General features: G+C 43.6%; 1 protein-coding gene across 4 annotated transcripts in view; it reads left to right on the forward strand.

The window, feature by feature from the left end:
* The first annotated feature begins 9,453 nt into the window (after positions 1-9,453).
* Positions 9,454-25,191, forward strand: part of lmln (leishmanolysin-like (metallopeptidase M8 family)) — a 31,255-nt gene continuing 15,517 nt past the window's right edge. For all 4 annotated transcript variants that reach the window (XM_007909110.1, XM_007909107.2, XM_007909109.1 and 1 more), the window contains exons 1-11: positions 9,454-9,606; positions 10,583-10,680; positions 10,805-10,835; positions 11,243-11,325; positions 11,865-11,982; positions 14,388-14,566; positions 15,217-15,322; positions 16,305-16,399; positions 17,036-17,153; positions 17,540-17,647; positions 20,909-20,985. In XM_007909110.1, the coding sequence (XP_007907301.1) occupies positions 9,511-9,606; positions 10,583-10,680; positions 10,805-10,835; positions 11,243-11,325; positions 11,865-11,982; positions 14,388-14,566; positions 15,217-15,322; positions 16,305-16,399; positions 17,036-17,153; positions 17,540-17,647; positions 20,909-20,985 (1,109 nt within the window). In that variant the 5' untranslated portion in view covers positions 9,454-9,510. The remainder of the gene's footprint in view (positions 9,607-10,582; positions 10,681-10,804; positions 10,836-11,242; positions 11,326-11,864; positions 11,983-14,387; positions 14,567-15,216; positions 15,323-16,304; positions 16,400-17,035; positions 17,154-17,539; positions 17,648-20,908; positions 20,986-25,191) is intronic.

Genomic DNA, 25,191 nt, shown 5'->3' on the forward strand with positions numbered 1-25,191 from the left:
AACTTATTTTTAGATGCCCTGCTTTGCTGCCAGTTCTAGCAGGGTAGGAGATAACCAGAATAAATTTAAAATATTTTATTCTTTCTGATTTCATTTAAATCAGTAAAAAAACTGGGAGAAGATAGTTATTATAATTGGTGCTATAACTATGATTACATTTGTTCTGAATTCATATTCTCTGCACAGATCAAACGAATACAAAACCTATCTCTTTGGAAAAAATACCTGCTTGAAAAGAAAACAATAAGTGAAAAAAATGCTCTTGGAAACAAAAATGAAAGGATTTTGTTCCATAAACCGACTCGGCAGTCAGTGGAGATGATTAGCACTCGAGGTTTTGATCGTAACTTCACAGAACTGCCAGGTATGGATTCAAGCCAACCTTTTTTATAGCAGCTGTAGCGTAATTTTCATAAATCCTAGAAAAATCAATCTTAGGTTACAAGAAAATATATGCCAGATTATTTGATGGTTATTTTCTAATTTCTGATTTCATTTTCATAGAATCATAGAATTATGCAACACAGAAGGAGGCCATTCGGCCCATCGTGTCTGTGCTGGCTCTTTTAAAAGAACTGTCCAGATCAATCCCACTCCCCGCTCCCACCCCATAGCCCTGCAAACTTCTCTCTTAAAAGTTGTTATCAAATCAGCTTCCACCACCCTTTCAGGCAATACATTCCAGATCCAAACAACTCACTGTGTGAAAACATTTCTTCTCACCTCCCCACTGTTTCTTTTAACAACTATTTTAAATCAGTGTCCTCGGATTACTGACCCACCCACCAGTGGAAATAGTTTCTCCTTTTTCACCCTATCGAATCGCCTCATAATTTTGAAAACTTCTACTAAGTCTCCTCTTAACCTTCTCTGCTCCAAGGAGAATAATCCTAGCTTCTCTCGCCTCTCCTCACAGCTGAAGTCCCTCATTCCTAGTACCATCCTGGTAAATCTCCTTTGCACGCTCTCCAATGCCTTAACATCCTTCCTAAAGTGTGGAAGCTAGAACTGAACACAGTACTCTAGCCGAGGCCTTACCCATGTTTTCTCCTTGTTTTTGACCTCACTGAACTTCATGGAATCTGTGAACTATCCACTCTAACAATCCAGAGTGGCTTGCACTCTGATATACACAGCACTCTCACTCCAATGGCAATGAAAACCCATTTTGATATGCAATATCTGAGTGAAAATAATTATCAGCAATTAGATAAGTCTCTAGTCTTATATTGAAAATAAATCATTGTATAGTTAACACAGCTTAGTACTGTCTGGTCTGTAGAATTCTAACCAGTCAGCAAAGGGTCGACATTTACCTTACTTTCTCATATCTACAGTGACTGAATCTGCAGCACAGGCAGATTTTAGACAGATTTTGGGGAGGGAGTTGAGAAAAGGTGATTTGGAAGGTATTTTTAATTTGCGTAAATATGGCGGTCTTGATTCTTAGCTAATTTACAAAATGAAAATAATCATTCTACTTATTTATGGTACATTTATGTTGCAGAATACTTGCTCAAATAAACCAGCTCTAACATGGGCCAAACAACCAGAATACTCATTTACTTTCTTTCCTTTTCGTTCCTTTCCCCTCACGCATGCGTATTTTTAAACATGGTATTTATTCATTGTGTCAGCTTGAAAGAGTGAGAGACTAAGTAGACCTACCAGGATTCAAACCAGGGCAATTTGAAAAGAAATCCTAGTTAAATATGAAACATCAAGAATAGAAAACTGTTTTTCTTGAAACACTATGAACTATTAAAGACTAGTGTTTCATAACTTTAACCTTATCTTTTTCTATGTGGCACAAGATCAAATTGTTTGATTTTCAATTAAAGAATGAAATATACTCAAGCATTGAACAAATTAAGTACACTCAAACTTTTTTTGTTGTTGTCTTTCCACCTTGAATTCACAGTATATGGCAAAGGCTCTTATTTTTGTACGGAAGGAGCATCTTCAATTCATGATACCTACAGCAGTATTAAAGCAAATCGAGCAATACACAGATTGAAGTACATGTTTCGTGCCAGAGTTATCACAGGAGAATTCTGTCAAGGAGTGAACAACATGATAGTTCCACCTGTAAAAAACACCTCGTATCCAACAGATTTGTATGACAGTGTGGTTGACAACCCATTGGTTCCTTCACTGTTTGTAATTTTCAAGGATATTCAAGCATATCCTGAGTATTTCATTGAATATTACTGATAACTAATTTACAGCATTAAACTGTAATGCAATACATGTTCATTTCAGAATACAAAAAAGATAGTGTGTATATTTTGGGAGAGATCCTACAAGCTTATGGTTGGGAGAGCTGAGACAATTTCAGTGCTTATATTGACTTGTAATCTTTTTTTTCTCCCTTCTACATTCCCTCAAGATCATATAATATTCCCCAGCCAAGAGGGGAGTAGGGACCTGCTCCCACTTCTCTGCCAATGTAACTGTTTGTGCGCATTTATTGTAATAGATTTGTAGGCAAATATCATTTGTGGGCAAGTAACAGGCTTAGAGAACAAAATTCATGGAGCAATATAATGATGATAATTAAGAAATGATCTGACTTGCAGTTTGATTCCAGTCAACTCAGAGGAGATTATGTTTTATTTGTTTGTTTGTTATCTTTCTTCTCCCTGTCATAAAATCTGCTGAAAATACTTTAAATATTATAAAGTAACATAAAAGAAAGGTTGTAGTTGAATTTACTGTTGGAAATGTAGCCACACTTTTCAATTAAATGACTATTTTATGCAGTTAAATATTTTGTAGCGGTGTTAATAAAACATTATGTCTTAGAATGTCAAGGTCAGCCTTTGCTATCCTGCTTCTGACATAACTTTTCCCGCATTGGAGAAGTCTTGACAATGTTTTTTTTGCATCAACATCATGTTCCTTGTTTCTTTCCATAAAGATATTAAATGCCCAATGACAGACTTTGTGATTCCTTCTTCATTCCTCGTGACAGGCTCTGCCACTCCACCCTTATTCCTGCAGCAGTTTGTGCAGTTATTGTGCAGTAGACACACAAATCTACTTCTCCTCCAGCTGCAGGTCCGCCGATGTTCTCTCGGCTTGTCTGGCGGACATCAGGCCTGGATGAGCGAAAACTTCCTACAACTCATTGTTGACAAGACAGAAGCCATACTCATTGGTTCCCGTCAATGTCTTCTATCCTGCAGCTCTGACCTCCTCAACCTCACCAGCCTATCCCTCAGACTTACCAAATACAACCTAGAGGTCAGGTTCAATCCACAGCTGTCTTTCCCTCGCCACATCTGGTCCCTAAACAGGACCACCTTCCTCCTCCTTCACTACATTACCCGCCTCCAACCATGCCTTACCTCAGATGCAGCCAAAATACTTGTCCCTGCATTCGTCACCTCCCGACTTGACTTTTCAAATGCCCCCTCTGTCGGTCTCCCCAGCTCCACTATGCACAGGATCCAGCTGATCCAAAACTCCACCACCCGTATACTCACCCGTAATAAATCCCATCACACCAGTTCTAGCCAGGATCCGGGGAGGTTGAGGAGGTCTAGCCTGGTTGTTGTTGTACCCCAACATCTAGAGCTCAGTACTGTCAAAAAAGGTAAAAGTGTCTTTCAACTTTCTGAGAAAGAAATCTACAGGGTATCTTTCAGTTATTAGAACTGGGGGTGTAGGATATCCTTTTAAGAAGTAAAAAGCAATTAAGAAAGAGTCAATGAGACAGGAATTGGTGGAACCATCGCTCAATGGAGTCCTGTAGCTCAGTGGTTAGAGCACTCGCTTTGCAAGTGAGACCTGAGTTCAATTCCAGGCAGAGCAAATGAAAGGATTATTATTATTATTATTAATGGGACAGAATGTGTTCCTGAGCTGTGGACAAGAAGATGATGGCAATGTTCGCCCCACTGGGAAGTTCACAGGGAGTTCCTGGTACCTACCATCAATGTAGTTAGGGCTTAAACCCACGCTTGTCGGATGTTGATCGACCAACTGGTGACTCTTCCTTGGAGGGGAAGCAAGTGGGGTCTTTTGGAGCTGAACTGGCTCCAAGGTGATATGCCTGGCAATGGAATGTCGGAATTGAGCCAACCCTCTGTGGCGGTCTCGATAGTCAGGTTCCTGAGCCAGGCAATTCCACAGTATTCCAGGGCATTGCTGATGACAGCACAGCCTGGCTCATTGGCAGAACCTGGAAAGGCAGACCAGTCACTGGGGGCAGGGAGTCATCCCACTCAGCTCCTGTTAATCCTCCAAGCCCTGGATAGGACAAGCAGCGGGAAAGCTTGCCAGACAGCAATATCAATGGCAAGCTTTGTGGTTTTAGCTGGTTAGACTCCAGCAGTACCCCAAGGGGTCCCGAAGCCTTGGCTCTCGCTATCCTGCGCCTAATACTTTCCGGAATTAGGTAAGCAGGATGTGTCCCTCCAGGGAGAGAGTCTGCATTCCATTCCAACAATCTATCTCTGGGATTTCCATGGTGGGTGAGACGCATGGAAATCTCAGCTTGGTTTGAATACTCTTAAGCATGGTGATTGGTATCCGCACGTGTCAGACACCCGGCCGACCAAAAAAAGACAGGAAGTACAAAAGGACACTGGGAGTGGGATAAATTTGTGTGATTATGATTATTGGATTGGAGTGCTTTGAGTCAAGGATAAATTGACTTCTGAACACACGCAGGCTTTGAATTGAGAGTTATTACACAGTGTTAGAAGCAAACCAAACATGGAATGGAATAAAGTATGAGATGGGAAATGGACATTAAAAGAAGCAGAATGTATTCAGGAAGAATATTTTCAGATTAAGTGTAAATACTGGGACTGCTGAAGTTATTGGGAAATGTGAGACAATTGGCACTGGTTTGAAAGGGGTTTTCAGAATCTGCAATGGCCTCAAATTTGCTGCAACTGCAGCAAAGACAGCAAACTGCTATTTTCCTGAATGTAGCAGAAGAAACAAGAGAATACTTTGAGACTCAACAGTGGAAATGCCTCTGGAGGATATAATGAACATTATGTGAGTAAGGTGCCTTGGACAATGTGATTATTGCCCGATATAAATTTGGCACAAGAAAGCACCAGCCCATTCAACTATTCACCCATTATTTTGCAGTGTTTAGATTATTAAGCATGACATGCAACTATGAAGCATCTATGGCTTCCAACTATGGAGTGATGATCAAGGATCAGGTTGTGATTGGGATCAGAACCAACAGAATACGCGGTAAGCTTCTAAAACAGGAAGATTTGGCTTTGCAGACAGCATTACAGATAATAAATGTGGAATAATAACAAGAATAATCTTTTCATTTGATATAGCACCTTATCACGTCTTTAACACTTCTCATAGCGCTTCACAAAATATACTGTAAAATGTGATGACTATCTTTTGTGGGCAAAATGTAAATGTGGACATGAAGGATACTGAGCAAAATACGGAACAAGAAAGGGAAATAGATGAACTCACTAAGAATTAGAGCTATAACGACTTGGATGTGGAGTATGCAGTACAGCAGGTAAACAGACCACGACAGGACAAATCCAAAAGAAAAGTGAGAAATGCAGATGAGAGCACTCTTCCAGATGATGTCCAGCGAAGGGAAGGAATGTTATATTTGTAATAAATATGGGCACTATGCAAGGAAATGTGAAAATAGACATCAAGAGCCCTGAGAGGAAATATAAAACAAGGCAAGAGTTCTCAGGAGAGAAGGATTCGAGCCAGAAAGAAATACAAAAGGACAAACATACAGAGAACAAGAATAGTGAGTGAGATCAAGGTGCAATAAAATGGTGGACAGCTCGAATATGGAATCCAGCAGTAATGAAAAGGAAGACAAGTACATTATTGATGTGATTTGAATACAGTAGACGAGGATGATGATAAGAAAGAATCTGTGAAGAAACATGCCTGAGAGGTTACCTCTATGTCTAACAGTGTGAGTGGTAACATTGAGGGAGAAAAACAGATCAATGACTGGAATAAAAGTGATGAGTAGCAGAATAGGGAGCTGGAGGAGAGAAGCACACAGCAGAAGAACGAGCTGAGGAAGCTGGAGAAAAAGGAATGGAGAGGGATAAAGAAAAGATACACCAAAGGGGAAAGAAGACAAAAGCTGGAAATAGAAAAACAAGAATTTGAATAAAAGTGACAGCAAATGGGAGAGGATGAAGTCAATGATAACCCTAAAGTTTTGAATTTAGAATATGATGAGATTATGAACCTTAAACAGACTGGGTCTCTTCAAGTAAAGAACTTAAAACAAAGTTTGAAAAATGGGGAAGGTTATCAGTAGGAAAAAATGCAACAAAGAGAGAAGAAAAAAACATTAGAAGAGCAATGGATCTTGAAAAGAAAAAAGGAACTGAATCAGTTTAAAAAAGAAGAAATTTGGAAGCAAATTAAATACATTACCCTCTTATGATAACATGGAGGTAGATTCTGCTTCCAAATTTTATAATGGATTGGTCACTCAATCCATGACTGTTTGTGGGACGCTGCTGTGCGCAATTGGCAGCCGCATATCGCCCACAAATATACAGTTAAATCACTTTACAGCATATTCAGTGAAACACTTTGAGACATCTAGAAGACGTGAAAAGTGTTATATCAAATGCAAGGATTATTATTATTACAGTGACAGTCGCTATTGCCTGTCTCCCCTCTCTCCAGTCACAGTCTGTATTGCCTGACTCGCTCTCTCCAATCACAGGGTCTATGCCTGCCCCCCCCCCCCCCCCGCCCCCCCTCTCTCCTATCATAGGTTCTTTTGCCAATCACTCCTCTCCCCTGTCGCAGGCTCTATTGCTTGTCCCCACTCTCTCCAGTGACAGGCTCTAATGCCTGTCCTGGTTCTCTCCAGTCACAGACTCTGTTGCCTGACCCCCCTCCCTCCAGTCACAGGCTCTATTGCCTGTCCCCACCTTCTCCAATCACAGGCTCTTTTGCCTGACCACCATCTCTCCAGTCACAGGCTCTATTGCGTGTTTCCCTCTCTCTATTCACAGGCTCTGTTGCCTGTTCCCCCCTCTCAGCAGTCACAGGCTACATCCCTGTTCCCCTTCTCTCCAGTCACAGGTTCTATTGTTTGTCCCCACTCTCTCCAGTGACAGGCTCTAATGCCTGTCCCGGTTCTCTCCAGTCACAGGCTCTATTGCCTGTCACCCACTCTCTCCAGTCACAGGCTCCATTGCCTGTCACCCACGCTCTCCAGTCACAGGCTCCATTGCCTGTCCCCACTCTGTTCAATCACAGGCTCTTTTGTCTGTCCACACTCCAGTCACAGGCTCTATTGCGTGTCCCTCTCCAGTCGCAGGCTCTGTTGCCTGTTCTCCCTCTCTCCAGTCACAGTCTACATTGCCTGTCCCCACACTCTCCAGTCAGAAGCTCTATTGCACTTCACTCCTCTCTCCAGTGACAGGATCTAATGCGTGTGTCCCTTCTCTGCATTCACAGGCTCTATTGCTTGTCCCCCCTCTCTCCATTCACAGGCTCTATAGCCTGTCCCCCTCTCTCCAGTCCCCACACACTCCAGTCACAGGCTCTATTGCCTGTCACTCCTCTCTCCAGTGACAGGCTCCATTGCCTGTACCCACACTCTCCACTCACAGGCTCCATTGCCTGTCCTCACACTCTCCAGTCACAGGCTCTTTTGCCTTTCATTCCTCTCTCCAGTCACAGGATCTATTGCCTGTTATCCCTCTCTTCAGTCACAGGCTATATTGCCTGTCCCCACTCTCTCCGGTGACAGGCTCTGATGCCTGTTCCCCCACTCACTCCAGTCACAGGTTCAAGTGCATGTTCCCCCTCTCTCCAGTCACAGGCTCCATTGCCTGTCCCCACTCTGTTCAATCACAGGCTCTTTTGTCTGTCCCCACTCTCTCCGGTGACAGGCTCTGATGCCTGTCCCCCACACTCTCCAGTCACAGGCTCTTTTGCCTTTCCACTCTCTCCAGTCACAGGCTCTTTTGCCTTTCCACTCTCTCTCCAGTCACAGGCTTTGTTGCCTGTCCACCTTGTCTACAGTCACATGCTCTATTGCCTGTCCACCCTGTTGCCAGTCACAGGCTCTGTTGCCAGTCCACCCTCTCTCCAGTCACAGGCTCTATTGCATGTCCCCCTCTCTCCAGTCACAGGCTCTATTGCCTGTTCCCCCACTTTCCAGTCACAAGCTCTATTGCCTGTCCCCCTCTGTCCAGTCACAGGCTCTATTACCTTTCCCCCTCTGTCCAGTCACAGGCTTTATTGCCGGTCCCCTTCTGTCCAGTCACAGGCTCTAGTGCCTGTCCCCCTCTGTCCACTCACAGGCTCTATTGCCTGTCCCCCTTTGTCCAGTCACAGGCTCCATTGCCTGTCCCTCTGTCCAGTCACAGGCTCCATTGCCTGTCCCCTCTGTCCAGTCACAGGCTCTATTGCCTATCCCCTCTGTCCAGTCACAGGGATATTGCCTGTCCCCCTGTCCAGTCATAGTCTCTATTGCCTGTCCCCCTCTGTTCAGTCACAGGCTCTATTGCCTGTCCCCCTCTGCCAACTCACAGGCTCTATTGCCTGTCCCCCTCTGTCCAGTCACAGGCTCCATTGCCTGTCCCCTCTGTCCAGTCACAGGCTCCATTGCCTGTCCCCCTCTGTCCAGTCACAGGCTCCATTGCCTGTCCCTCTGTCCAGTCACAGGCTCCATTGCCTGTCCCCTCTGTCCAGTCACAGGCTCTATTGCCTATCCCTCTGTCCAGTCACAGGGATATTGCCTGTCCCCCTGTCCAGTCATAGTCTCTATTGCCTGTCCCCCTCTGTTCAGTCACAGGCTCTATTGCCTGTCCCCCTCTGCCAACTCACAGGCTCTATTGCCTGTCCCCTCTGTCCAGTCACAGGCTCCATTGCCTGTCCCCTCTGTCCAGTCACAGGCTCCATTGCCTGTCCCCCTCTGTCCAGTCACAGGCTCCATTGCCTGTCCCCCTCTGTCCAGTCACAGGCTCCATTGCCTGTCCCCCTCTGTCCAGTCACGGGCTCTATTGCCTGTCCCCCTCTGTCCAGTCATGGGTTCTATTGCCTGTCCCCCTCTGTCCAGTCACGTGCTCTATTGCCTGTCCCCCTCTCTCCAGTCACGGGCTCTATTGCCTGTCCCCCTCTGTCCAGTCACGTGCTCTATTGCCTGTCCCCCTCTCTCCAGTCACGTGCTCTATTGCCTGTCCCCCTCTCTCCACTCACGGGCTCTATTGCCTGTCCCCCTCTGTCCACTCACGGGCTGTGTGTCCCTGAGGCCGGAGCTGCTCGGCTCGGGTTGAGGGAATGCGCTTGCGTGGCCGGTGATTGCCGGGCGGGCGGTGCGGTGCGGTGCGGGCGGTGATTGCCGGGCGGGCGGTGCGGTGCGTGGCCGGTGATTGCCGGGCGGGCGGTGCGGGCGGTGATTGCCGGGCGGGCGGTGCGGTGCGGTGCGGGCGGTGATTGCCGGGCGGGCGGTGCGGTGCGGGCGGTGATTGCCGGGCGGGGCCGCGGGGCCTGTGCTGCCGCCTCAGGATGTGGTGCCTTTACATTGTGGCGGCGATGGTCTGTGGCGGCTTTGACCCGAGCACTGGCCATGTGTGTCAGCACCGTGTGCCCGTGTCCGGGGAGGTGAGTGGGTGAGTGGGTAAGTGGGTGATGGGCGGCGCTGAGAGCACTGATCGGCCTTTTTCATACTTGAATGCAAATTGAAGGATTATTGTTCAGGTTGACATTCCCCTCTGTGGTGGTGTTGTATTTGTCACCGACTCATCCGTTATATCGGGCGGTGCTGATTGTGAGGTGAGGCCGAGCCCCGGGGCCGTGTCCGCGGGTCTGAGGCTCCGGCGGTCACACTGACGGGGCTCAGGGCCGTTTATACTCGTGGTTTGGGGCGTCCAACCGGAACAGTGTGTGGCCCAACAGCTATTATATAATATAGCCAAACAACAACAACAACTTGCACTCACACCGCGCCCTTCAGGCGGACAGTGGCGGAGTCTGACCCCGAGCCGCGAAGTGACCATAAACACGATCGAAAAGTAATGTCTTTAGGTGGGATCTGGAGGGGCGGAGAGAGCGCCAGAGTTTCAGGGCGTAGCGGCTGAAGGCACAACCACCAGTGGTGGAGAAGAGGGGACGAGGGACAAACGGGAGGCCAGAGCCGAGACAACAGGTGGAGGCGTGGGGGGGGCGGGGAGCAAAACTACAGGCAAATACACTATTTGGTTGGTAGAGGTATTAAGGTCAGTCAATAATATGGTAAACGATAATAATCATTGCATTTAATATTGGGCTTTTTGTAGAGAGGATGTTTCAAAGAACGTCACAGGATTTATTGTAACTGTAGAGCTGTCTATGATGGTGAACGTGGCGGCTGGTCAGTGTGCGGCTGGTCTGTGTGCGGCTGGTCTGTGTGCGGCCGTGTCCCATGAATGAAGTGAAGAGGTGATGAACGGGTGGGACGTTGGGTTTAAAACATTCTCCAAGTTTTAATAAACTGGTGGAACAGTGGGCTGAATGTCCTCCTATTCCAGTTTTCCTGTTAAAGTATCATTCATTGTGTTTTGGTACTTTTATATTAATCTTTCTTCAATTTTTTTCCTAGGTGGTTTACCAAGTTTATTTAGAGCCAAATCAAATTGCTAAGAGAAGTATTGATCAGCAATTAAGAATCAAAATTGTATATGATTTAAGCATCGAATAGTGAGTATTTTCAAAATTCAAGTTAGTCATTTTAGGAATGTTGAATTCACCAAATTGAATTATTAGTTTTTAATAGTTTTTAACTTTGAAATTAATCAGTTTTATTTTAAAATTCTTATTGCAGTCTAACCTGGGATAAAAAACGTTTAGTAAAGGTATGTATAAAAAAGTTTTAATATCACTATTTAGCGCTCCGACATGTCTTTCCGACATGAAGGGAGCTTTACAAGTGTAATTTGTTGTTGTGTATTTTTTACCTATAAAGCACACTAAATTCTATTTTTATTATACTATTGCTTAAAAACACAAAATTAAACCAGTGATTTGTTTCTTTTAGATTTATAGGTCCAAATAAATATGTAAAATGGGTTTAAAGTTGAGACATATTCGATTATCTGAATACTCCGAAACGCTAAGAAAATATAGTAAATTTAGAATCAGATGGAATTTCTTCCCACTGATGTTTTTTGTCAAATTAGAATTAGGTTGGATAATTCTCATTAGATTTAACTCTAGTTGATGCATAACATAATCATCTCTATTTGTTTCCTTTCTGTTTTAGAATAAGTTGTTTCCAAAAGCAATTGATTATTTGCAGAAAACAATCCAGATTCGCAAAAGAGTTGGTTCAATTCTGCTAAGCAGGTATGAAGAGACTCTGTCTTGTATTATCCTGCAAAACATTTCATAAATGATAATTACTTTGTTTTTCTACATTAAACTTGGGCAAGTTTCCTTACTCCACACGCCTAATAACAATCCCTCCAAAAACAATAATAAATTGGTCATTTTCAATCTACGACTGTTTGTGGGACATTCCTGTACGCAATTGGCTGCCGCGTTCGCCCACAAATATACAGTCAATTCACTTTACAGTGTGTTCTGTGAAGCGCTTTGGGACATCCTCCTGACGTGAAAAGCGCTATATCAAATGCAAGGATTATTATTAGTAGTAACTAATATGTTGAGATCCATGCATTATGCCAATAATTTTAAATGTTTGTATTTATTAATCAACTACTTTTTAAACAAGAATGCAAATACTGTATTACCAATTACAGAAATGCCCAGATGGATGTTAGTGCGCACTATCAATGAAATCACTGCTATGTGCTTTACTTTATATTTATTAATTATTTACACTATAAAATAGTAAAACTAAAATGTTAATCTAATTTTTAAAGGAAATGTGCAACTGATCAATATTTAAGAAAGAAAGATGACCCATACAAATATTGTCAAGGTGCCTGTGCTGAGATCACGAATTGTGGTCCAGTGATAGTGCCAGAAGAACATCTACAGGTAATATTCCAACATTCAATTCTTTATCTTCATTGGTGACTATGAAGGGTCAAAATGTACAGCCTGCAAGGCAAGTGGTGATTTGAAAGTGGATACACTTTAGTTGTTAATTTTCTTTCTTTCCTCTGACTCCTGTGAGGAAATGCTGGACTTCCTCGAGTCCAAAATCGAGGGAATCCTCGATTTTGGACTCGAGGATTCTGCCACTGCAGCCACTGCCAGCTGCCACTGCCCTCCCAACTTCCAGCCCCTCCCTACACCACCACCCCCCCCCCCCACCACACTCCGACCACTACCAATCCCTTCTGCCACACCTTTGAACCTGTCACCCCCTCCTTTGTCATCACCATCATATCCTCCATGAAGCTCACCACCTGCTCCCTGGACCCCATTCCCCACCCCTCCTTAAATCCCAGCTCCACCTCCTTACCCCACTACTCGCCGACATCATCAACCTCTCCCTGTCATCTGGCACTGTTCCTACCCCCCTCAAAAGAGCCACTATCACCCCCACCTTGAAGAAACCTTCCCTTGACCCATCACAGCTATCTAGCTACCAGCCCATCTCCAACCTCCTTTAAGGTACTTGAGAGAGCCATTGCCTCCCAGCTTCACTCTTTTCTCCTACTCCCTCCATGAGCCCCTCCAATTGGGTTTCTGTACCTCTCACAGCAAAGAAACTGCTCTGGTCAAGGTCACAAATTACATCCTGACCACGTGTGACCAGGGCTCCCTCTGCCTCCTCGTCCTCCTCTACCTCTCCGCTGCTTTTGACACTATGGACCACTCAATCCTCCTCCACCGCCTCTCCACCCATCTCAACCTTCAAGGTTCTGTCCTTGTCTGGTTCAGGTCCTACCTTTCACGCGCCTTCACTTCGTCTCAGCAAATGGCTTCTCCTCCAGCCCCCCGCATGGTCTCGTGCGGAATTCCTCGGGGCTGTGTCCTTAGTCCCCTCCTCTTCACCCTCTATATGCTCCCCCTTGGTGACATAATCCGCCAACATGTTGTAAATTTCCACGTATGCGGATGACACCCAACTCTATCTCTCTGCCTCCACCCTCAACTCTAGGACTAGTGGCGTCCTGACCGACTGCCTGTCCGACATCAAGTCCTGGATGAGGGACAACTTTCTCCAACTGAACATCAGCAAGACCGAGGCCCTCCTGATTGGCTCGCGCCAGCACCTCCGCACCTCAGGCGCTGGTAGCATCAGCCTCCACGGCTGCACACTCAACCTCACTAAGCCAGTCAGGAACCTGGGTGTCTTGTTTGACCCTGAACTGTCCTTTCTCCCCCACATCCACACCATAACCGGCACTGCCTACCACCACCTCTGCAACATTGCCAGATTCCGCCACTGGGTCACCCCTCAGGCTACCGAAACCCTCACCCACACATTTGTCACTTCAAGGCTCGATTATGGAAACTCTCTCCTCATCGGCCTTCCCAACTCTTCCCTTCACAAGCTGCAGATCATCCAAAACTCTGCAGCTTGTGTACTTTCGCGCACCAGGCTCCGTGACCCCATCACTCCCACTCTCGCCCGACTCCACTGGCTCCCCATCCCCCAGAGGATTGAGTTCAAGATTCTCGTCCTCACTTTCAAGGCCATCCATGGCCATGCCCCCTCTTACCTCTCTGACCTGCTGACTCCCTACCAACCTGCCCACTCCCTCCGTTCAGCTGTAACCCGCCCTACCATCGGTGGCCGGGCTTTCAGCCTCTCTGCCCCCACACTCTGGAACGCCATCGTACAGTCCCTTCGCCTCACTTCCTCCCTTACCTCCTTCAAGGCTAGTCTCAAGACCCTCCTCTTCAATCATGCCTTCGGTCGCCCTCCCACCTCTCTGCCTTCCCTCACCCCTACCCCACCCCTCCCCCACGCTCGTGTCCTGACCCCTGACTGTCCAGGGCCTTGGAACGTCCTCCTGACGTGAAAGGCGCTCTATAAATGTAATTTTGTTGTTGTTGTTTCAGCGGCAGAGTTCGGAACTCTGCTGCCCACATATTGACCCGGACTAAACTCCACTGGCTCCCCATCACCGAATGGATCAACTTCAAGATCTTCACACTCGTGTTCAAATCCATTCACTCCCTGGCACCTCCCTACCTCTCCGAACTCCTCACTCCCCAATCCACCACCTCTGCTCAATTGGCACCGGCCTCCTGCTCGTCCCTCATAACCTCCGCCCCACCATCGGAGGTCGCGCTTTCAGCCACTACCCCCCCCCCAAAACACTCTGGAACACTCTCCTTCAATCCCTCCGCCTTGCCCCCATTCTCCCCTCTTTGAAGTCCGCCTGAAACGCAACACTAATCTTTTTTAAGAATGTAATTTTGCTGCATTGGTCATTGTAACATTATGGTAAGATATTAATGATTTGTTATTGGTGGCTATCCAGCAATGCAGGCTATGTAGTGAAACTGGAGGATCTTGTGGGTTCTCAGGGCTACCGAATGGTCCAGGAGTCCAGGATGCTGACTTTATCCTGTACGTGAGTGCACTAACTACAGAGCGCTGTGGACAGGAGAATATTGTAGCCTATTCAGCTTCTTGCCAGCTTGAAGCACAGCTGGATAGGTAAGGTTTACAACAGTGAGCTTTTGCATAAATTGTTTTCAAACAATGAACCATCAAAGTGTTTGCTGTACCAAGTTTTGCACTATTTGTATGAAAAAGCAAAAGGAGAAATATAACTTTTGATGCAAAGATATAGTGTTAAAAATGCGAAATAGGTTGGGGTTTATGAGTATCTTGTCAATGTATCATATATTGGGGTAGCTGATCATTGTTTACCTCAGTTAAGAATCCATAAAAGATTGCTAGTTGTTCCCCATGTTCCTTAGTGCAAGAGAAGTTTTCTTTAGACATACTGCAAATTGTTTATTTATATATAAAAACTAGACCTTTATATATGTATAGTCTGAGATTGTTAATGAATAATACTGTAGTTCCACTATTATTGGTTACTAATGTTGAGGTCTTCATTTATACAATAAACTGAGTTCTCCTCTGTTGTCCATTGTGTGTGTAAAAGTTTTTTTTATACACCAACTTGCAAACAATTCTGCTTTCTTTATCATTTTTAATAAAACTATTACATAATCATTGCATTTTGGTTGAATTTGGTACTTAATAAAAAATGAGTTTTAATCTTCAACTATCGTAAAATGCAAAAACCTGTACACTGTTGCATTTAATTTGTAATTTTTTTTGTTAAAATATTCCAGGCCAATTGCAGGATATGCAAACCTATGTCCAAACATGATCTCTGCTGAGCCACAGAAGTTTGTAGGCATGTTGTCTACAGTAAAGCATGAAATTGTCCATGCATTGGTATGTAAATGTGAATGTTGGTCTTTCCTCTTAGAAATGAAAGCTCATGTTTTACAATTTCATTGGGATTTAGGAACTTTTCTACGGCAAAACTTTCATTTTGAAATTTTAAAGTTTTGTTTCATCACAAATGAAATGGTACACTTAAATCAGAATTTTTCCCAAATTTAGTACTTAATTGAATTTAAAAAATCAGAAATTCAAGAAAAATAGCCCTTTTGTTAATTTTTTGAAATTGTTTGAAAAGTATGTTTGTTTTAGTAGCAAAATATTTATGGCTACTTCAAAGGATCATTTTATCCCATTACAGTAAATCTAGAGCATAGAGAGGGTTTTTCTTTTCAGGGAGAAGTTTTTTTTTTGCTCAGCTGGTGTCCTGACACATGCAGAAAACCCATCACTCTGCTTAAGAGTGTCCAAACCAAACTGAGAATTCCATTATTCCCACCTACACATAGAAATTCCAGAGATAGACTGTTGGAATGGAATGCATTCTCTCCCTGATGGGAAGCAACCTGCAAGCGTGTCTCCTTGGAGCCAATTCAGCTCCAAGGAGACCCCGCTTAAGGAGAGTTTGAGCTGCCTAATAAGCTGTTGATGATTCAAGTAAACTTATAGCATTATATTTGAAACAAGGCATTGAATTACTTTTGTGTGAAAAGACATGATTGGTGAAACGTGTTAAAAAAAACAGTGTTGATTTAAAAAAAAAGTAACAAACAAGAACGAGTAACTATAAACCAAAAGGAAAAGATATTGTAGTTTCAGTAATAAGTGGGAAGTGATAACGTCATGATATATGAAAAATGCATGGAAATAATTAAATAATTACTTCCCAAAAATCTGGAATTGACAATTGAGAATAATTATTATTGTCCTATAAACAAAAGTATAAACTTGTTATATTTATATTGTTGAATTATCTATTTTAAGTATATTTTCTTTAAAATATTATTTATATGTTTTCATTTGACTATTTTAGGGTTTCTCTGCAGGACTGTTTGCTTTCTATCGTGATAATGAGGGGAAACCACTGACTACTAGATATGCTAATGGTCTCCCACCTTTTAATGAAACGTAAGTTGAAGCAATTATTATCTAATTCTTAAACAATTTAAATTACTAATTATGAACAAACAATATGTAATATAGTCAGTATTGTTGTGGTTTCATAAATGCTAAATACAGTAGCTGTGGAAATGGTCATGGGGTTTGCGAGATATGGTCCAAAAAAAATTCAGTTCTGGACATATGTTGGATTACTAGGCCCACAATTTAGCCATGCAGTACAACTACTTTGCAAACTTAGATGCATGCTGCTTCATGCTTGTTTATAACTGGATTTTCTTCTGCCAGTAGTGCAAAGGTAACTATTTTTATGTACTCTTCTAGTGAGGCAGAAAAAGATATAGACAAGAGAAAGTCAGAGAGAGGAAGAAGTGGTGCAGTGTGGTACTATTGTGAAAGTACTTTCTGATGGAACAATGTAGCACTATAGTCTATTTGTATTTTGTGTGATACAAATTACCTGCACTGTTTGCTTATGCATAATGGGAGAGGACCAAACGAGTGCAGAAAATGTAACCATGCAACTTTCACCTACAAAACACAGTCTAAATGAAGTCCTGTGAAGCTCTTTGAAATATCCTCCCAATGTGAAAAGCACTATATGAAATACAAGTATTATTATTATCTATTATCGTACTTGAACAGACTTGGCTTGTATCAGTGGAGCGATAGAGTCGTACGCAAAGCAATAAGGTTATGGAATGTGAGAGGGAATAGCAAACTTCGCCATGAGGTCTTTCTTCTTGTAACTCCACATGTTGTTGTGAGTATAACAAAATTTATGTTTTATTCAAAAACAATTTAAGTTTTTATGATTTAGTATTTTTTCATGTGCTTAGTTGTGCTTGCATTTTCTTGGCTTAAATTAAAAAAGTGACGTTACCCACAATGAAACTCAGCTCAGCTACTCTCTTGAATGTGCCTTATAAGCTATTTGAAGCCTTATAAAGACACATAAAATTATGTTAAAATTAACCAATCAGAGTTGCCTTTGTCCAATTTACTTCCATAGAAATAAAATCAGCAGAGTTAAAATACCTACTTTGGTAATAAGTTCTGTTATGGTTTGGAGAAAATGATGCATAAAAGTTCAGGCATAGGACTGTTAATTTTCCCACCAGCAGTAAATTTCACCATCCCTCCCTGCAGAAAGAAGCTCAGAAACACTTTAACTGCACAATTCTTGAAGGAATGGAGCTTGAAAATCAAGGTGGAATGGGCACAGAATTGAATCACTGGGAAAAGAGATTGCTAGAGGTAAGATTATGTGAAAAGTAAATGTAAGTCACTTTAGTTCCTTAAATTCTGATTGTTAATTAGTTTTGGCAACAAAAGTTAAATTATGCAGAGAATGAATACAACAACAACGTAAGCACGGTCGAAGAGGAAAGTTTTCAGGCAGGACTTCATAGAGAAGGGGACAAGGCGGAGGGATTGAGGGACAGTGTTCCAGAGTTTCGGGGCAAAGTGGCTGAAAGCGCGACCTCCGATGGTGGAGTGGAGGGTGCGAGAGCCGAGTAGGAGGCCGGTGCTGGTCGAGCGGAGGCGCTGGGTAGTGGATTGGAAAGTTGGAGAGATGCCAGGGAGTGAATGGATTTGAACACGAGTGTGAGGATCTTGAAGTCGATCCATTCGGTGATTGTGAGCCAGTGGAGCCTGGCCAGAACTGGTGAGATGTGGGTACGGAATTTGGTTCGGGTCAGTATGCGGACTGTAGAGTTCTGAATGAGCTGGATCTTTTGAATGGTGGAGCTGGGGAGACTGACGAGGAGTGCATTTGAGTAATCCAAGCGCGATGTGAAAAACGCATGCACGAGGGTTTCGACTGCATTTAGGGTAAGGTACGGTCGGAGGTGGGCAATATGGCGGAAGTAGAAGAATGCGGTCTTGGCCAAGGACCGAACTTGAAAGAGGAAGGACAGCTGGGGGTCAAAACCGGACACCTAGGTTACGCACTGGTTCTGTGAGTCTGAGGGAGAGCCCAGGGAAGTTGAAGAGTTTAGATCCGCAAGACATTGACAGGAGCCAAGGAGTATGGCTTCTGTCTTTTCCATATTCAGCTGCAGGAAGTTTACACTGATCCAAGCCTTGATATCTGCCAGACAAGCTGATAGAACATCGACAGACCTGGAGTTGGTGCTGGAGTAGGCAAAGTAGATTTATATGTTATTCACATACATGTGGAAGTTTACACCATGTCTGTGGATGACGTCGCCCAGAGGGAGCATAGAGAAAAGGAAAAGAAGAGGGCAAAGGGTGGAGTCCTGGGGTACCCTGTAGATGACCAGGCGGGGGAAGGAGGAGAAACCATTTGCTGAGATGAAACGGAGGCGGTTGGTTCAGTAGCACTCGAACCATGCGAGTGCAGTCCCACTAAAGTAGATGAGGGAGGAGAGCCAATGGAGGAGGATGGCGTGGTCGACTGTGTTGAAAGCGGCAGAGAGATCCAGGAAGACGAGGAGGCAGAGGGAGCGCTGGTCACAGATAGAGAGGGTGTTGTTTGTGACTTTTACAAGCGCTGTCTCTGTGCTATGGGCAGGGCGAAAACCAGACTGCAGGGGCTCAAGGAGGGAGTGGAGGGAGCAGTATGAGCGAAGTTGATCTGCAACAATGCGTTCCAGGACTTTGGAAAGGAAGGATAGGTTGGAAAGGAAGGGACGGTAGTGTGAGAGATTAGAGGCATCGAGGGTGGGTTTTTTGAGGAGGGGTGTGATAACAGTGGTTTTCAGGGGGAGTGGAACAGAGCCTGAGGAGAGTGACTGGTTGACCATGGGAAGGGAAGCTTGGGAGATGAGGGCCACCCCACCCGCCACATTATTTGGGGTGGGGGGTGGTGGTGAAAAATGTAGCCAGGAGGAGAGGCTTCAACGAGGGGTAAAGAGTCATTGGGGAAGAGCCAGGTTTCTGTAAGCCCAAGAATATCAATGTGCTCACCCAGGATGAAGTCATGGATAGTAAGGGCTTTGTTGGAGATGAAGTGGACATTATGGAGGGAAATGCAGATAGGTTTGCAGGTGGGGGATGATGATAGGGAGCGTGGTACAGAAGATTTGGGGTGGTGGGAGAGAAGTGTCCATGGAGTTTGAAGTGCAGGGAGAGTTGGAGAGAGTATGGATGATGGAGGGGGAAGGGGTGTTTGCCTTTTGGAGGCGGTTGCTGCAGAGAGTGTGTGCAATGGGACAGTTGGGGTGGTTGCTCTGGGACAACCAACTCCGGAAGCCATAATGGGCCTGGTGGAGGATGCCCAGGTTGGAGCAGAGGGAGGTAATGGTGTGGTCCAGGAGAGAGAGAAATCGAGGAGGGTGGTGGGAGAGAAGAACAGTGGGAGTAGCGGAGTGTGGGGGGGTAGAAGCAGGAACATTTTCAGGGGGAGCAGCTCAGATCGGGCGGGAGCAAAAGTGCGCTCGCAGAGACCAGAATCGAACAATCAGTATCATCAATGATGCAAGCAGTAACAGCCCGCGAGCTACGGAAGACGGCGTGGGTGGGGAGAGAGAGGGGATGGCGGTCATGGCTTAGGTGGCAGAGACCAGGAGGGAAAGGAGGACAAGGTAGCAGAAGGAAAGTAGAATATACACTATACTTACCCTCCTTTGAGGGATTTGAAAAAGCTACCAGATGTAACGTCACACTATACTTACCTGGACGGATTTGAAAATGGCGCCCGGAAGTGATGACCGGCTTCAAGATTCGGACAATTTTTGGGCGGGGAATTTTGAAATGGCGTCACCGTGCTTGAAGCAGCCGAAACTTCGCTTTGCTGGTCGCTCACCCCCGTTCATTCATCTGCCTGTAGCCTCTGGTTAGGGTTCTCACCTAGCCAGTGGCTTCCACAGCCTACCTCGCCCAGCTTTTGTCGATCAAAATCTTCAACCCTCGCTCCTCATGTCTCCCTCTCGATTTACCTCGGTTTCCTGAGGCCCCGCCGCTCGCCGGCTGGCGACTGTCCCCGACGCTCGCTGACTGGAGACTCCAAAAAATTATTACCTTCTAAATCTGAACGCATCATAAAGTTTAAACTGTGTATAATACCATGAAGTGGAAGGTGACAGGTTCAATTTGTATTCTTTTATAAACTCTTCCAATTGTGCCTCCCCGCCCACACTACTCACCATTATCAACCAAATCCCCAAATCACCACTGATATTTGTTTTACATCTTCTGCCATGTTATGTTGCACAAGCAATGATGAAGACCAGGGAAGAGCTCTTGGTTGATAATGGTGAATGGTGACCAGTGTGGATGGGGAGGCACAATTGGAAGAAAGTAATTTATAAAGTGGGGATCATACCTTCACTCAAACAAATGCTTAATTTATCCATCAAAATTAATCTTATCCATTAGCGTTTTTGGATAAATCTTTTCCGTTTCCTTTGGGGCAGGAGGGATATGAAGTGGTCAATGTGGAGTCACAAATAGGATGTTTGGCTGGGTTGATGCCTTGTTTAAGTTTTTATTCTTGCATTAATTTGTGATGATAATTTGTCAAATACACTGCTTATATTTTCTTCCCTTCAGAATGAAGCAATGACGGGATTCCATACACAGAACAGGGTATTCTCTCGAATAACCTTAGCAATATTGGAAGATACTGGGTAAGATAAATAATTGTTCAAGAGCAACTTCATAAGAACATGGGAACTGTGTCATTGAGAACTTTTTTTCTTCTTGTAAGAACATAAGAAACAGGAGCAGGAGTAGACCATTCGGCCCCTCGAGCCTGCCCTGCCATTTAATAAAATCATGGCTTATCTTCTAACCTAATTCCATTTACCCGCCCTATTCCCATATCCCTTAATCCTTTTAGTTTTTAAAAATCTATCAATCTCAGTCTTGAATATGTTAAATTCTTGTATTCAGCTAGACAGTCATAATATTTAAATCTAATGGGATAAATTATCTTCTTTGTCCATTCTTGTTTTTGTGCGTATCTTACACTTTTGAGAAGTTATATCCTTGTATTGACATTTTTGGTGGAAAATGCTGCTTTGCACTTTAAGAAGAAAGAGTAGGAGGCAGAACTTCTAATGAGTTGCTCCAAAGAGAAATCCACAGATTTGTACATCTGTTTACTGGGCTCGTGCTGAATATTTAAGACATGGACATCTTTCAGTTGGTAGTCAGAACTAGCTCAGGTACTGCTGGATACCCCTTAAGAAAATAAGGACCAATTAACTAGTACTAATAATCCTTGCATTTGATATAGCGCTTTTCACGTCGGGAGGACGTCCCAAAGCGCTTCACAGAACACACTGTAAAGTGAATTGACTGTATATTTGTGGGCAAACGCGGCAGCCAATTGCGCACAGCAATATCCCACAAACAGTCGTAGATTGAAAATGACCAATTTTTATTATTGTTTTTGGTTTTGGAGGGATTATTATTAGGCGTGTAGAGTAAGGAAACTTGCCCAAGGTTTCGCCCCGCCTGGAATTAAACTCAGGTCTCTCACTTGCAAAGTGAGTGCTCTAACCACTGAGCTACAGGACCACTACCAATGAAAGGGGATCAAGAGCAGAAAGGAGGGAGAACTGACTAGAGGGTTATGTACTGTTTGATTTGTAACTTGTGAGCTGAGAATAAAAGAGTTTTCTACACATTGAGTGTTGAGAACATAACGTGTCAGAAGTAAAACTGACAGATTTGGAAAAGACTAAGAGATTGAACAAGGAAGATAAAAGAAGACAAAATGAGTGTTGGAGCAGCAGAGCCGGATGCCATGACAAGATATGTGCAAATACCACGAACATTGAGGTTAGATGGTAATTTAAGACATAATTGGCAAAGATTTGAGCAGGATTTTGAAATCTTTGCACTAGCCTCAAATGTGACGAAATTGCTACAAATACAGCAGTTGGCTATTTTCCTAATGTGGCAGGAGAAGAAACGAGGGATTACTTTGCAACTACGGACAAAAATGTGGACATGACATTAGGTGCGATGTTAGAGGTCATGCATCTAAGATGTTGTGAACATAACAATGTCACAATAGATAGATACAAACTTGGAACAATGAAGTAAGGGCCTATGGAATCATTTCATCAATACTATGCATTATTACAATCACAAGTATAACATAATCATGGACTTGAAGAGCTGATCAGTGACCAAATTGTAATAGGATTGAAAGATATTAAAATACACAGCAAGCTCTTGAAATAGAAGACTTTAACGCTCTAAAAAGCTCTGTGAATAGTTGGTATAGAAGAAATATCCAAAACACACATGAGGGACATTGATAGAGATGCAGAAGAGAAGATGGAAATTGATGAATTAGCTCAAAGAAGAAACTGGATTGATTCAGATGAGTACGGAGGATATACAGGCCTAAAAGGCAAACAAATATAGAGGAAACTTGAAAAGTGTGGATTAGTGCATCCTTTCGGAGATGATCAGCGGAAGGAAAAAAGTGCTATATGTTATATGTGAGCATTATGCAAGACAATGCAGACGTAGACAAAGAGAACTTGTAAGGAGCGATGACAGAGGAACCCTGGAGAAAAGACTTAACAGGATAAAATTATTACAGAAGAGCAAATAAGCCACAGAGAACTAGAATACAGCAAATAAGATCAAGGCAGTATGAAATATGGGACAATTCTGATATGGAATCTGGAGTGACTGAATAAGAAGAGGAGTATAATGTTGATGCAATAAAAATCATTAGGAGATTGCAATAAGAAAAAGGAAAAAAAGGAGTGGATGGTATCGCTATGGTGCACAGCGGAAAGGAAATGGTTACGGTGCAAATCAGATACAGGAGCTCAAGCCAGTGTAATGTCAATAGAAGAGATTCAGCTGGGAGAACCCAATAAAGACAACAACAACAACAAAACTCCATTTGTATAGTGCCCTTCACATCGGGAGGATGTCCCAAGGCGCTGGACAGGTAGAGTTACATACCCAAGCTGAGCGAAAAAAAATTGGAAAAAGGCAGGAGCAGATTATTGGCCTACAACAAAGAAGAGATTGAGACAGTGGGCTCCAGCACTAAAATTTTACAATGTAAGTGCAGCGGTGACAATATCTATGGATGCAAGTCAGTCAGGAATAGGAGCATTATTAATGCAAGAAGGAAATATCATAGCATATGCATCTAAGCCTCTCTCGGAAATGGAGAAAAGATATGCCCAGATAGAGAAGGAGTGTTTAGCTGTGGTGTTTGGGTGCAAAGGATTCAAGCAATATGTATTTGGGAAAAAAAGTGATTATAGAAAATGGTCACAAACCATTAGAGGCCATTCTGGAAAAAGGGTTCAATGAAACACCATCAAGACTACAAAGAATGAGAATACAGCTACAGTAATATAGCATTGAATTTCAGTACAAACCTGGGAAAACACGATATGTGGCAGCCACCAGTCAAAAGGCGAATAGAGAAGACAAGCAACTAGAAAAAGAAATGGAATTCTAGGTATGGGAAATAGCAAAGCAACAAGACAGGAGAAAGAGATTAGAGAAGCAAACGAAAGAGATAGGATAAGTAAGGAAATTCAGACAATGCTAAAAAAAGTCATGGTCTAAAAACCGAGAAGAGAGGCACCAGAAGAGGTCCGGCCATAGTGGGAGTACAGAAATGAAATATACCAGTGAAAAGGCATCATGTATTGAGGAGATACAATAATTATACCAAAAGAATTAAGGAATAAAGTATTGAGAAACATATGAAGGAGATTTCGGAAAAGAAAAAGCCAAAAGAGCGAGAGAAGTAGTGTTTGGGCCGGGCATAAATAAGCAGATAGAGGACTATATCGGAAAATGTGAAACATGTGCGAGATATCAAACCAGGAAAGACACAAACCAATGATATGGCACGAGAAACCAAGTAAAGCCTGGACCAAAATAGGAACTTGTTTTATTAGATATAGTGAACTGACTGCACCCGTACAGTTTCGCTTGCAACCAAAGGATCCAATCTGGAATGTAGATTTCAGTGATACCACACACAAACCATTTAACATGCCCTAAACACTTTCTGTACACCTTAAGCAAAACTGCCATACATGTGTGATGAGCTTTTTTAGGTCATAGCTCATCAACGATAGGTGATTTTCCCCCACCCCAACAAAAAATATGCCCATGCCATTCCACCTTTCAAGACCTTTCTGATGAGGTATAAATCGATGAGGTATATAACTTCAATCGGTTAATGCGTTATTGGTGGACAGACACACGTGCGATGTGTGAGCTGTGCTTGGATCTCTCTCGGATCCTGGTGCTTTGTTAGTCTGAGCTGGCCTCAGGCTTCATTTTAATCCTCTCCTCCCTCCCTCTTGACACACACTTATATATATGTGTGTGTGTATATATATATATATACACACGTAATATATATACACACATGCTTATATAACCTTTCACCTCTACCCCCTCCCTCCCCCAGAATCACTCTTATCCTTGAGAGATTATGGAACTCAGTGTATATTTTGGGGGGCAGAGATTTAATTTTAAAAATGTAGCATTGAATTATTTTCACCACTCTTCCCTCCTTCCCTCTCTCTGTCCACCTCCCGATGTATCGCTCTCAAAGTGTGTGTGATTTCCACAGTTGCTACTTTGTCACAGAATACGATGCATACCCAATATTTTGGGACTTAATTAAAGCATTTTTTAATATCATTCATCAACAATAGGAGATCCATCCCAAAACTATATGCCCATGACACTCCCCCATGCAAGACCTTTCCGGTGAGATAGAAATCATGTCTCTACGTCAGTTGCGTTCTTAGCAGAAGACACAAAGACAGACATTTATTAGTATTGATATACAGAATTGAATGACACAACTATAGTGGNAAAAA

This window comes from Callorhinchus milii, unplaced genomic scaffold (assembly GCF_018977255.1).
Source record: "Callorhinchus milii isolate IMCB2004 unplaced genomic scaffold, IMCB_Cmil_1.0 Scaffold6, whole genome shotgun sequence".
Classification (NCBI taxonomy): domain Eukaryota; kingdom Metazoa; phylum Chordata; class Chondrichthyes; order Chimaeriformes; family Callorhinchidae; genus Callorhinchus; species Callorhinchus milii.